At 45.0% G+C, this 15,224-nt stretch overlaps 1 protein-coding gene across 3 annotated transcripts in view; it reads right to left on the bottom strand.

Annotated features, from left to right (window-relative positions):
• GRIK4 (glutamate ionotropic receptor kainate type subunit 4) overlaps positions 1-15,224 on the bottom strand; it is a 489,165-nt gene that overhangs the window by 170,148 nt on the left and 303,793 nt on the right. For all 3 annotated transcript variants that reach the window (XM_040325544.1, XM_040325543.1, XM_040325545.1), the window contains one exon: positions 3,405-3,570. In XM_040325544.1, coding sequence (XP_040181478.1) covers positions 3,405-3,570 — 166 coding nt within the window. The remainder of the gene's footprint in view (positions 1-3,404; positions 3,571-15,224) is intronic.

The following is a 15,224-nucleotide window of genomic DNA, read 5'->3' as shown; positions in this document are numbered from 1 at the left end:
AAGTTACTAGCCAGATCACCAGGTGAAAACAGAACTTTAAAAGCCTAAAAAATAATATTAATGCAGCCACCACATGTAATGATTGGTAAGCTGCAATATACTACATTTATACTACAATCATCATACAACAATGCACAGCAAACTCGCAGTGCATTATGGGGCGTTCCACGGCGCTCGAATGTTTGGTACATTTTAGAGCAAACGAACACCCGATGTTCGAGACGAACTTACGTTCCACTTGAACTGCAGGCTCATCCCTACTCAACCACACAGTCTATTTGGCATTGTCCCTTACATTTTAGCCAGTGGCGGCTGGTGCTCAAAGTTTTTGGGGGGCGCAAATGAAAAAAAAAAAGAAAAACAATTGCAGCCTCACTGTGCCCATCAAATGCAGCCACTGTGCCATCAATTGTCACCACTGTGCCATGCCATCAAATGCAGTCACTGTGCCATGCCATCAAACGCAGCCACTGTGCCATCAATTCGCACCACTGTGCTATGCCATCAAACGTAGCCACTGTGCCATGTCATCAAACGCAGCCACTGTGCCATCAATTATCACCACTGTTCTATGCCATCAAATGCAGTCACTATGCCATGCCATCAATTCACACCACTCTGCCATGCCATCAAACACAGCCATTGTGCCATCAATTGTCACCACTGTGCCATGCCATCAAACGCAGCCACTGTGCCCATCAATTGTCGCCACTGTGCCAATTGTTACCACTGTGCCCTTTAATTGTCGCCACTGTGCCCATTGATGTCACTGTGCCCTTTAATTGCTGCCACTGTGCCCATTGTCCCCACTGTGCCAATTGTCCCCACTGTGCCCATTGTCCCCACTGTGCCAATTGTCCCCACTGTGCCCATTGTCCCCACTGTGCCAATTGTCCCCACTGTGCCAATTGTCCCCACTGTGCCAACTGTCACCACTGTGCCCATTGTCACCACTGTGCCCATTGTCACCACTGTGACAATTGTCACCACTGTGCCCATTGTCAACACTGTGACAATTGTCCCCACTGTGCCCATTGTTACCACTGTGCCCTGTAAAATGCCCCTCCCCCGGCCGGCACTTACCTTTCTGGAAGTCAGCCATCCTCCTAGTCCTTCCACGTCCCTCGATGTCTTCTCCCGCCCACGATGACGCTTCAACCAATCAGGTTACCGATAACCAGAACCGGTGAACCTGATTGGCTGAGACGCCTGTCAGTCTTATCCAAGGAACGAACCCCCCTGTACGTTCCCTGGATAAGCATCCGGAAGGCTGAGGGCTGTACTCGGAAAGCCTATCAGAGCTGCTGGCTCTGATAGGCACTTCCGCACAGCCAACCAGCTGCCATTATTCAGGTGGCTGGCGCTCAAGGTCCGGCCATCTGAATAAATCAGCGGCCGGCAAGAATAACATAGATTCATGCAATGCATGAATCTATGTTATTCAGTGGCGGTGCGAGAGCCAGAGGGGGCGGCACTCCAGCGCCCTCTATAGACTAACCACGACTGATATTAGCTAATTTCCTTCCTCTGCAAGGATGTACTGCAGGGGAGGTGCAGCTGTTCCTCAGTAGAAGAGAAGTGTTGCAAAACTAAATATAATATAAAGGTTTTGGACCTGAAAGGAGTAAAATGTTATAAACATTCAGAAGGTATTTTTTTTGTGTACGTATTAAAATTAAATCATTTTACTGGAATAGCTTTAATAAAGAAGGTTGTCCCCAGAAAAGTTATAGAAGGGAAATTTTCCAATGGGGATAGTTGTTCTGGTGACCTGGGGGGGCCAAGGAATTCCCTTAATTTGCAGGGATTTCCTCTCAGTTTCTGTTTGACTATTGGATAGGAAGTGAATGGAAAATCTGAATGGCAAACAGATGGTGAAAAAAAATCTGACGGGGGTAAAAACCCTCCCTTGCTCTATCCAAAATGAAAAATAAAGTTTTGCCTAGTTCTACTTTAAAGGGGTTGTAAAGAATTTTTTTTTTTTAATAACAAACATGTTATACTTACCTCCACTGTGCAGCTTGTTTTGCACAGAGTGGCCCCGATCCACGTCTACTGGGGTCCCTCGGCAGCTGTATCTGGTCCTCCCCGCAAGAACTCCACACAATTATGTGAGCTCCTTTGCATTGTGTGGAGTCCGCATCATTGGATGCGATTGACAGCAGTGCCAGCCAACGGCTGCGCTGCTTTCAATCCATCCACTCTAGCCAATCAACGGCCAGGCTGAGTGGCGAAGAGGATGTCAGGGCCGAGCACGGGACTTTCGAGGGGTCGGGTAAGTATAACGGGGGGCCGGGGGGGGGGGTTGGGGGGCGGTATAGTCGGAAGTTTTTTCACCTTAAAGCGGGAGTTCACCCCCAAATCAACTTTCTGACATTAGTTCCAGCATACTGCTAACATCTGCAGTATGCTGGGTTTTTTTTTTTTTCCCCCGCTACTTATCGTTTTATGAGCTGTTGTTATCCGGCTCCGAGCGGGGAATCTTGCGGGGAGTAGGCGTTCCTAAGCGAAGAGGAGTTGATTGACGGTCTGCTAAAGCGCGTCACGGCTTCCGAAAATACCCGAAATGACACTCGGGTGTTTACGGCGCTAAACGGCGCCTGCGCCTGCCGTGTAGAGCTGACTGCGCAGGCGCCGTAAACACCCGAGTGTCACTCTCGGGTATTTTCGGAAGCCGTGACGCGCTTTAGCCGACCGTCAATCAACTCCTCTTCGCTTAGGAACGCCTATACCCGGAAGCGATCCCCGCTCGGAGCCAGAAAACAAGGGCTCATAAAACGATTAGTAGCGAAAAAAAAAAAAAAAAACATCATACTGCAGATGTTAGCAGTATGCTGGAACTAATGTCAGAAAGTTGATTTGGGGGTGAACTCCCGCTTTAATGCATAGAATGCATTAAGGTGAAAAAATGTTTACCTTTACAACCCCTTTAAGTCCAGCGCATTTGTAGAGACTCCTCTCCTGTATTAAAATCAGCAAGCAAATGAAGACTGCATAGGAACAGCTATAACTCCCAATTGACATACAGTACACTCATCAAGACACTTTGATATTTGCACAACTCCATCCAAGAGTCAGTCTATTGGGTCAGGACTTAGGAATTTTAAAAGTACTGAAGCAGGATGATGTGATGTTTTCAGGAAGCTATGTACAGAACCCTGCCCCCACCAGCCATTATTTTCCTATTTTAGACCCAGGGATGACAATGAAATATATGTAATGTAAAGGTATGTAATGAAAACTACGGTAAGTGGTTTCAGTTAAGAATTTCATTAGCTTGTTGATAAGTGAAGAGGAAAGATCAATGAAATGCAAATATAGGCAGATTAAAAATCAGCTTTAATTCAGGATTACAAAACATCTAAATTCACAATATTGATGGAGTTGTTGTAGCAACTACTTACATTCGGCTTTGGCACAGATAAGACAGGCAGTGGTGCTGTTGAAGAAATGGAGTAAAGCTGCGATAGCTGCACTGATGTCTGTGTTGCTGGGATGAAGGTTCAGAGTTGTGAATCTAGGAAATTGGGATCTTAAAACTTCCTCTGGGGAAACTTTTATGTGTGGTACCTAATGAAGTAAAAAAATAAACAGCAGTTAGCTTATGAGTTAAGTGAAATACAAAGAATTTATAAAGAAAAAGAAAAACAGGCAGAGGTGGGACATGAGTAATAAGAATGGGCAGTAATAGGAGTAAAGGAAAACAAAAATAAAACTATCTAAAAAAAAATATTACTTCCAAAATAATCAGGGAAATGCAGATTTAGGGGTAAATTCATGTAGGAGATACAACGGCATATCTCCAGATACACCGTCGTATCTCTGAGTGTGCGGCGTCGTATCTATGCGCCTGATTTATGGAATCAGTTACGCATAGATTTGACTAAGATCCGACCGGCTAGGTGGCGCTTCCATATATTTACGCGTATAATATGCAAATTAGGTAGATACGCCGATTCAGAAACGTACGTTTGCCCGGCGCATTTTTTTACGTCGTTTACGTTAGGCTTTTTCCGGCGTATAGTTACCCCTGCTATATGAGGCGTATCCTATGTTAAGTATGGACGTTGTTCCCGCGTCGAGTTTTGAAAATTTTACGTTGTTTGCGTAAGTCGTTCGCGAATAGGGCTAGACGTAATTTACATTCACGTCGAAAGCAATGACAGTTTGCGGCGGAATTTCGAGCATGCGCACTGGGATTTTTTCACGAGCGGCGCAAGCACCGTTCGTAAAATACATCAAATATGTGGGGTCACAGTAAATTTAAATAAAACACGCCCACACCATCCACATTTGAATTACGCGGGCTTACGCCGGACCACATACGTTACGCCGCCGTAACATAGGGCGCAAGTTCTTTCTGAATACGGAACTTGCGCCCTAAATTACGGCGTAACGTATCTGAGAAACGTTAAGCCGCGAGGATAGATACTCCATTGTATCTGAATCCGGCCCATAATGTATAAAAGCAAAGTGTATTCACACATCAGCTATGGTTTCTTGTTTGGTAGTTGTGGATTGTGCCACTAAAATAATTGTTGGAGAAGGAGAAAATGTTAGCAATGATATACGGGGTTATGACTGGAGTGCATGATGCAATTGTAAGTATTGAAAGAAGGAGTGTTTAGACGGGCCATATTCCTCTGATAGTGACTGGTAAGTTTTAAGACTGTTATTCTGGTAAATTTGATAAAGTTATGACAGCCCTCCCCCCAAATGCCTCCAAATTAGATAGTTCTGGCAAGATCACACTATTCCAGTGGCATATATTGTGTATAAACTATGTGCTTAGTAATAGTTTTCACTGCAAGCCATACTTGGTTCAGGGGTGTAAGTGTAGGGTATTGAGATCCTTTTTGAAAATGACACGCTTCCAAAAGAGATAGGGTCTTAGGATAAACCCGCTAGTCCCACATTGTCCATGGTGGTTGAATATTTTCACGTTTAATTCAGGGTAATTTTCGCTTACCAATAGGAAAAGGGAGCCAACCCATCTAAAAATCATCTGATTAATACATATTGGGGCATTATACCAAACATCATAACTGGGACATCCAGAGTATTTTCATTCAATTTGCCCCTCCCACAACAGACAAAGGCAATTGACACCAGACCCTAAAATTAGCCTTTAGTTTAGTCAAAAAGAGTTCTACATTTCAGAAAAAACTTTTTTTTTATTGAGAAATCACATATTATTATGACAAATAGTAGCAAAGAAATGCTTTACATTATATTGTTACATGTTGCAAATACATATGACTTGTAAGCAACCTATAGAAAATAGGTTACACTATATCTTATCAGTGAGACGTATAAGGAGCAAACATTGTCAACCTCAAGATATTTGCATTAAATCTATATAAAGTGTTTGCGTGAGAAATAAAAGAAAATAAACTCTCTACAGTCAACAAAAAATAAAGAAGAAAGAAATTGACACCCAAATCTAAGAGAAGTACATATAAATAACAGTTGAGCATCGACATATGCCAGCTTCTCTCTACAGATAGCATCTCACCACATACAGTGCCTTGCAAAAGTGTTCAACCCCCTTGGCATTTTTTGTGTTTTGTTGCCTCACAACCTGTAATTAACATGGATTGTTTGAAGATTTGCATAATTTAATTTACAGACCATGCCTACAACTTTGAAGATTTTTTTTTATTGTAAAGCAAACAATAAATAGGGCAAAATAACAGAAAAAGTCAATGTACATAACTATTCACCCCCCTAAAGTCAATACTTTGTAGAGCCACCTTTTGCGGCTATCAGAGCTCCAAGTCGCTTTGGATAAGTGAGCTTGCCACATCTTAACACTGGAAATTTTGCCCATTCCTCCTTGCAAAACTGCTCCAGCTCCTTCAAGTTGGATGGTTTGCGCAAGTTGTGAACAGCAATCTTTAAGTCTGACCACAGATTTTCTATTGGATTGAGGTTTGGTCTTTGACTAGGCCATTCCAACACATTTGCATGTTTTCCATTAAACCACTCAAGTGTATTTTAGCAGTGTGTTTGGGGTCATTGTCTTGCTGGAAGGTGAACCTCCATCCTAGCCTCAAATCACACACAGAGTGATGCAGGTTTTGCTCAAGAATATCCTTATACTTAGCACCATCCATCTTTCCCTCAAGTATGACCAGTTTTCCAGTCCCGACTGCTGAAAAACATCCCTACAGCATGATGCTGCCACCACCATGTTTTTCTGTGGGGTTCTTTGGGTGATGTTATGTATTGGGTTTGCGCCAGATATAGCGTTTTTTTTGATGGACAAAAAGTTAAATTTTAGTCTCATCAGACCATACATTTTGTGAGTCTCCCACGTGCCTTTTCGCAAACTCAAAATGTGCCATTTTGTTTTTTGCGGAAAGTAATGGCTATTTTCTGCCCACTCTGCCATAAAGCCCAACTCTATGAAGCGTACGGCATATTGTTGTCCTATGTACAGGTACTCCAGTCTCTGCTGTGGAACTCTGCAGCTCCTCCAGGGTTACCTTAGGTCTCGGTGCTGCCTCTCTGATTAATGCCCTCCTTGTCCGATCCATGAGTTTTGGTGTGCGGCCGTCTCTTTGCAGGTTTGCTGTTGTGCCATGTTCTTCCGATTTGGTTATGATAGATTTGATGGTGTTCCTAAGGACCATCAAACATTTGGATATTTTTTAATAACATAACTCTGACTTGTACTTCTCAACAACATTGTCCCTTACTTGTTTGGAGAGTTCCTTGGTGTTCATGGCAGTGTTTGGTTAGTGGTGTCTCTTGCTTAGGTGTTGCAGCCTCTGGGGCCTTTCAAAAAGGTGTGTATATGTAATGACAGATCATGTGACACTAAAACCTCATACACACGACCAGACTTCCATCGGACTGTTCTGTGGATTTTGGTCTGAATGCCCACATCTTTTTCCCTGTAGGGCACTGGGGAGTATGGCATTGACTTAGGACAGGGCTCAAAATTTCAAGTCCTGAGCTACTAGCCAGGCCTCAAGGGTTACTCGCCACCAGTTGCCCTGCCAAACCCCTACCCTGCCCCACCCCTAATCACGCTCTCATAAATTATATCATGAAATGACACTTAAATGTTTTATGCAGAATAACATTACAAAAATAAATATTAACAACAATTTTATCAGTTCCCCTCAATACAGGCTCACCTGAGCCCACCATTGCAGAGTGACCTGTGCCCACCATTGCAGCCTCACCGTGCCCCACATTGCAGCCTCACAGTGCCCCACATTGCAGCCTCACCGTGCCCTAAAATCCAGCCGCAATGTCATTGAGCCCCAAAATCCAGCCTCACTGTGCCTCAAATTGCAGCATCACCAGAGTGGAGAAAGTGAGAGGGCGGCCAGGACATGACTGGAGGAAGATTAGAGCCACGAGAGACGTTCTCCCAGAGTGATCACCCCTGTGGAAGAGAGCATATAGGAAGAGGAAAGCCTCAGGATCGCAGAGCAGTGAAACAGGCTGTAACAGCTGACATTGTCTCTGCTTTGCTCACTCTCACACAGCCCCGCCTCCTCCTGACCCTGTATTCACACCTGAGTGTTTTCAGCTCATAAAATGCCATAAAAAATGCCTGAAAAATACCCAACAAGCAAAATCTTATTCATTTAAATAGCCCCTGTTCACATCTGAGCGTTTTGTTGCCTGTAGTAAAACACCTGAGGCTGCATTCACACCTGAGCGTATAGTTTTTAGGCAGAAAGTCACGCTATTTTTTCCACGATTTTGTACAGGTCACCAATGTACAAGAAAAAAAAAAACGCCTGTAATCTGCCAAAAAAGAAGCTCCTGTACGGACGTTTTGCTTTAGGTGACAGAACGCTCAGATCTGAACAGGGGCCTTTGAAATTAATCGAATTTGTTTTTAGAGCTATGGCTGAGAGCAGAAAAATGCCCAAAAAGGCCTGGGTGTGAACAGAGCCTAAGCTCAAAAAAGTACACAAACTTCTTTATAGGCAGATTACAGGCGTTTTTCTGCTTTTTACATTGGTGACCTTTTGACCTGTACAAAATTGGGGAAAAAAACGCAGCAAAAATTGTGGTAAAAACATGTGACGTTCTGTCTGAAAAATACGCTCAGGTGTGAGTGCAGCTTTAACCATTTAGGTAAGCAGCAGTGTACATGTGTTAATTAAGCCCGGGTTCACACTGATGCGATGCGGGAAGCAGTGCGATTCCATCGCCGGTTGCCGCATCGTATCTCTTCTGTGGGCAGTTCACACTGCCCTCTGCGAACCGCTGCGGGTGTCAATACATTGTTAACGACACCCCCAGTTTAGTTCACTGATCGCAGTGTGAACTGTTAACTCGCACAGAAATCAGATTGCATAGGTGAGAACACTCAAGTGATTTGATTCTAGTGTGGAAAAAACAAGTGCCTGTGATTTTTTTCTGTACCAATCCAATGCGAGTTCAGCCATACAATTGTATGGCTGAACTTGCATCTCACAGACATCGCATGCGATCGACACCACAGGTGCAAATCGCATGCGACGTCTCTAATCGAACTGGTGTGAACCTGGGCTGAAGCAGTGAAGGCACAGTTTTTCTCTTCTAGCAAGGACACAGAGGGTTAAATACTACAGAGTCTATTTCAGATAACAAAGAGATAGCAGAAACAAAGTGGGAAAGCTGGAGCACAGATAAGCCATGGCATGAGGTTTACAAGGAGACACAGTGATGATTTATATCTGACCTGGCTGGAGGGGCAAGAAGACAGAATGTACACAGTAGTTGGGTCTGCTGCTGAAGCCATGATCCGACGGCTCCCATCATCCATGTGCACCGGGGCCACAAGTTCACAAGACAGGAAGAGAAACTGACCAGCTCTCTCACTGGTCTCCCATCCTATGCAGAGAGAAGGGGGAGGGAGGGGGAACTGTTACCACACGCTGTATGAGAGAGAGAGCTCTCTCCGAACACTGCAGCTAGCAACTCTTCTTCCACAACGCTGGGAGAACGTCTGCTCGCCCCCCCCCTCTTCTCCCAGGCAGCCCAGCTCCTCGCCGGCCCTCATTTTTCACTCGCAAAATGCGAGTAGGCTAGTGAAATTTTGAGGGCTGACTTAGGAGATCGTGTCCCTTTTATCTGAAGCCAGAAATACCTCTTTTACAATGGAATGGGTTGTCAATAATAGATCAGTGGTCTTTGTTAGAGCAGTTAAGGCGTGCCTCAGTTTCAAGTATTTAAAAAAATTGTTTAGTAGGTATACTATAGTCCTGTTGTATTTCTATAAAGGTTTTAGGTGTATGCCCTTGAAATATGTGCAAAATATATTTAATTTCGGCCATTTCCCAATGCTTAAACACTTCCAGCTTCAGTACCTCCCAATATTTGGAGTTATGCCAAAGTGGGGTACAGGACAAAAAGACAGTCACAATTGGGCATGGGCAGAGTAATATGAGCCTTCAGGAATAAGCATATTTCTAACTGAATTTCTAACTGATCTAATAACCCCCAGCCATCTAAATTGTTGAATCTGAGATGCTATATAGTAGACTCTGGATTGTGGGACAGCTAAACCCCCCTGATCCTTTCCGATTTGAAGGGTAGTTAATCTAATGCAGGTTATCTTTTTATGTCAGATCAATACCCGAAACTGTGAGTCTATACGCATGAACCACTTTTGCGTAATCCATATCAGCGAGTTATTAAAGACCTATAACAACTGGGGGGCCCACACCATTTTTACTAAGTTAATCCTTCCTGCCACTGAGAGAGGAAGAAGAGAACATTTTTCCCGAAATTTGGCAAGTATCGGTAATAAATTCAAAGAAATATATTCAGTTGGGTCAGGGGAGATCTGTACTCCCAGGTATCTGAACTTTTTAACCACCTCCACTACCCATGCACAATCAGGTAGGGGGCAAAGAAGCGGGTCCAATGGCATTAACACCGACTTATCCCAGTTTATGGAGAATCTGGACAGCTTGCCAAAATCATCAATAAGTGTCACTACCGCCTGCAACAAGCCCGTCGTATCACCCAGATATAGCAGGGTGTCGCCTGCATTCAATGATACCACTTCCAACCTCTGTCCTCTTTTAAACCTCAATATCACAGGGGAAGCTTGGATATGAGCAGCCAAAGGCTCCAGGGCCAGGGCAAATTGCAGAGGTGATAATGGGTACCCTTGCCTAGTGCCCCCATATAGCTTAAATGGTTCTGACAGTTCCCCTTTTACTCTAATGCGAGCAGATGGGGCAGCATAAAGTACCTTTATCCAGTTGATAAATGTCTTTCGCACTCTGAACCACTCCAAGACCTCCCACAGATAGGGCCATCCCCCTGCTGTTGAAGGCTTTGACAACATCCAATGAAAATATTGCCCTGTTACCCGTATTATGCACAGGCAGTTGTAAGTTTAAGAAGAGACACCTAAGATTCTGCGCCGTGGAACAGCCAGGAATGAATCCACATTGGTTTCTATGGGCAATCTTGTGTATGACTTTTGACAATCTTGATGCCAACACCTTGGATAATAATTTGACATCTGATATTAATAAGGAGATGGGCCTGTAACAGTCCGCCAGCATTGTGTCATACGGCCTGGAAAGACAGCTGAAGCCTTTTCTCTTCCTTCTTGCAAGATAGAAGCACTCCTCCCCAAGATAGTTGATTATACACCTGGGGCCGGCAGGCTAATACACAAGCTCATCTGACCTCCTTAAAACCGGGGTCCAACGATTGGGTAAGAGTCAGTATTTATATTTCTTCAGCTGAATATAAAGATTCAAGTTTCTTCAAGATTTTGGGTTAAAGTCTGCAGCGATTAATGAACTATTGTTTGGAAGTATCTGGTGGTCAGGATTTTCTTTGATATATTTTTTTGAGGACTTTGATCACTCAATTACCCCTTCTTCTTTTTTTTATTCATTTTGGGTTTATTTATATCTTTTTTGTTCACTTGGTACAGGGTGTATCAACACATCATTTTTTTTATCACTTTATGGTTTTGATATAACATTATTTCACTCCCTTGTGATTGCACATTTAAATGTTTGGAGTTGCGCGCTTATTTCTTTTTTGTATGTATGTCTCTGAAGTTTAAGTATTTGAGCTTTTAATAGGCAGCAGCACTCCCCTATTTAAATTCATTTTTCACTCATTTTTTTATTCCTTCCTCTATTTAGAGGTCATATATCAATTTTTCCTCACTTGTAAGTGGGTTTAGCGCAGAGTTTCCCCCCCCCTTTTTTTAGTTGGAGTTCTACCTGCCTTGCCATCGACTGTGAGGCCAACCAGGCCTTCTTGGTGTCATCCGTAGGATTGTCAATATAGGCCTCCTCCGTTTTCACTGTTTCCTTTAAAATAAGTGTCTCCCATTCTTTTGTTGATGTTTTAATATTCTGAATAATGTGTATAAACTGACCCCTCAAGAAGGTCCCGCACCACCCCAATGTCTGCTGAATCAATGTTATAGAGGAAGAAAGATGTTAATAGCTCGGGGATAGTGTCTGGGTCTGGGATCAGGGTCAACCAAAATGTTACAGCTAAAATGTTGTGAAGTTGTAGGGAATGCTAGTTCCATCCAAAAAGGGGAATGATCTGAGATATGCCTGGGTTCATAGTGGGAATCTACCAATAAAAATAAAACAGAACGATTGCCTAGGCCCAAGACTATCCTAGATAGACAGTGGCATAAAAACATCTTTGTAGTAGGACGTCTTAGCCTCCACACGTCTATGAGCCCAAGTTCTCCCACTAGGCGAGAAAAGGGAGTAGCTTTCCCCAATAAAGATACATTTTGGGAATTAGAGGACATTTTATCCCAATGGAAGTCTAGCAAATATTATAATCCCCCACCGCTATCGGCGGTGTATTAGGATAATGGGCCATACAACTCGCCAGTGTTTTGAGAACCTCAGCTGAAAACGGTGGAGGTATGTACATCCCTGCTATTATACAAGAAACGACAAACATTTTCGCCGAACACTTCTTAAATAGGGTTAAATAGAGAGTCACGCTGAGAATCACTGGTTCAATAAAACAGTTATGAATTCAGGCTGGGTTTGCATTTAAAAAAAAACGTAATAACCGGGGGGGGGGGGGGGGGGGGGCATGCCTTGCGGCTGCTATTTTTGCTGAACAGTCAATTGGTCCAGTTTGCTCTCTTTAAAGTGGTTGTATAGGGGTTTTTGTAACTTACCTACAGGCCGTGCACCAGATGTATCATGCCATTTCCCAGGGCCATTGATCGTTGCATCTTCGGTTTAGATGTAAATTCAGGGCAGAATTTGCACCTAAACCGGTGAACAGAAACGCACCGGACTACAAACCACAGCCGGACCTGTGTGAACGCCGCCTAAAGGTTTGGCATAAATAAATAAAAAGCTGATCACTGTGAGCACCCCTCAGTGGTAAATGGTTTGTCCAACTCTCTAAGGGCTCATTTACACCTGCTTTGCTCTCTGAAGAGCGACCCACATTCAGATCACTCTTCAGAGAGCATTAGACAGGTGGTGAGAAGGTGTTCTGTTCTCACCACCTGATTTAACCCCTTAAATACCTGATAACTGTGCTGGAGCCATGTGTGTCATGTGGTTTTGGGGCGGTTGTAGCGTGGCCCCAGTCACTTGAGCAGATCACGTTGTGCAGATGGTGCTCAGCGTGAGAGGCATATTTACAGCCCCAGCAAAATGGGGAGAGACTGAGAGGTGGTAAAAACGCAGCTCAGCCACCAGGTTTCAGCCCCTCCCCCATTGAAAGTGTAAAGGAGCCCTAACTGTCACTTCTTTTGGACAGAATGGTCTGTTAAAGGAAGCTGAAAAACCCACAGACTTTCTTGCAGGATCACCAGGTAAAAATAAAGTGTGGGGGGGGGGGGGGGGAGACTAATGCAGCCACCAGATCCATCACTACTAAGAGCTGGTACACAGAGGTATTGTACACAGAGGTATTGTACATTGAGTGTAGTGTGACTTTAGTAGGGAGGAGATGAGAGGTGACACACCCCAGGTGTAATATACATTGTATGTGATCTGCTTTCTCTGATCCCAGGTCCACCTAATGGTGGAGCGGAGGTGTGTGATCCCCACCATGGCACTGCCAATGATCACATCCACCACCTACTCTGCCCTCTCCCTCACTCAGAGTGCCCCCCCTCTTACCTCCTCGATGGCGGTGACAGTGCTCCTGCATTGGCTGAGCCGGGTGGTGAAGTTGCAGGAGGTGGCTGACTTGTAATCCTCATTGGTCTCTGATGAATTCCGACACACTGATCTGATCCAGCATGATGATCGGAAGAGGGGGGAGGAGGAGGGGGACCCCACTCACACCTCTAGGACAGGAGGTAACCACTCCGGGGACTTCTCCTAACAAACCCCCGGGGACTCCGCCTACTACACACGCCGCAACTCCGCGCACACAGCCGGGAACTTCAAGCAGATGACAGTCACAGCGGGGATCACACCAACCCGGGATCCACGGTGTGACACACAGAAAGGCAGGCAGCCGCCGCCGCGGGAGGCGGCAGCTCAGCGGGAAGCAATCTCAGCGGGTGGCCGTGGCTGCTTCTGAGTTGGGAATACGTTTGGAGGGGTTTTCGTGCGGGGGGGGCCGCCCCCCGCAAAGTGCCGCCCTAGGCCTTGTCGGCCTAGGCCAAGATACATCTCTGCCCTGAGGTCATATACACCATCAACTCTTCTGAATGCTGCCCACTGGGGAGGTAAAGGGGCATGCTTGAAAGTCCTGCCTGCAACTGTGCTCATTAAGCCTAACATCAGCATGTTCTGCAAAGGTAAGCAAATTTGTCAGGGGGAGGGTAGTGTGGGGTGTACCGAGAGGCAGAGAAGGAATTACAGTTTGGGGTGTACAGGCGAGCAAGGAGGGGATGTATAGAGGTAAGGAAGGTGGGTGCAAAGATGAGCATAGGACGCAGGTAGAGTTAAAGGGTTGGGGAAGGTTGGAGTGGAGTGGAGTGGATAGGGAGGATTGGGGTGCAGAGGTTAGCAGGGGTTTTAAGATGCAAAGGGTGAATAAAGATGTAGGTCATGTGTAGGGTAGCCCATTAATTTCAGTGGGCTGCTCTATGCACTATAAATGCAGTAGAAAGTCCCTAACCCTTTTTCAAAATCACACAGTGTCCCAGCACATGTCAGCAGATGCGTGAGGGTGTCATTAACAATTGATGGCAGTGCTGTGTATCTGGTAAAGGGCAGTACATTTCTGTGGTGTCAGGAAAGCAATTTTGCATGTGTTCCTCACACACACAGATGTGAAAGCAGCCTCGATATCTCAGTTACATTGGTGGTCAGTGTAAGTCTTCTCATTACATTGGGGCTTGGTGTACAATCCTTTCATTCAAACAAATGGCCAGTGTGAAGGTCACGCTTACATTGGTCAGTATAAATCCTTCCTTAAATTAGTGTTTACTGTGAATGCTTCTACTACATTAGTGGTCAATGTAAATCCCCATTACATTGGTCACACTCTCCCCTTCGCCAGCACTGTCACTGATCACAGGAGTTCTAGGATCCCTAGGAGTTTTCTGTCTTTTTTTTCAAAAGTTCTTTGATGTGGGCCTTTTTTGAGACGTGTGCAGCAGATCGCACCATTGCTGTTTGCAACATATGTCTGAAGCGTATTAAGCGTGGCCATAACACCAGCTGATTGGGCACCACATGCTTGACCAGACATATGTCGACCTGCCATGCAGTCCATTTGCAACAGTACTTAAAAGACCAACACCAAAGAACAAGGTGGACCTCTCCTTGCTCCTCATCAGCTGAGATCTCCAACCCCACTATACCTTCAGTCCTCTCAGAGATCTGCACTGAGAGAAATGAAGGTGTAGAATTAGGTGTCTCAAGCACTTGCAGGCAATCTGCTAGCGGTACACCTAAATCCGATTGTAGCAGGCAAATTTCCCTACCCCAGTTGCTAAACCGTCGAAATAAATTTAGTCCCAGCCATCCACATGCTCAGCGGCTGTATGCTAGTTTGGCTAGCACTCCAACTGCTGCCTTTTCAGCTGGTAGACTCTGCCCCCTTTCGAGAATTTGTGGAATATGCAGTACATCAGTGGCAGGTTCCCAAACGCCATTATTTTTCTCGGAAGGCCATTCTGGCTCTCTACTGGCATGTGGAAGGCAATGTCTTGGCCTGTTGGACAGGGTGGTCAGCGTTAAGGTGCATATTACCGCTGACTCATGGTCCAGCAGGCATGGACAGGGACGTTATCTTTCTTTCATGGCGCACTGGGTAACTCAGCTGGCAGCTGGGAAGAA

This window comes from Rana temporaria, chromosome 10 (assembly GCF_905171775.1).
Source record: "Rana temporaria chromosome 10, aRanTem1.1, whole genome shotgun sequence".
In the NCBI taxonomy this organism is placed as follows: domain Eukaryota; kingdom Metazoa; phylum Chordata; class Amphibia; order Anura; family Ranidae; genus Rana; species Rana temporaria.
Note: the sequence above shows the minus strand (reverse complement) of the source record. Positions and strands in the feature narration are given on the sequence as shown.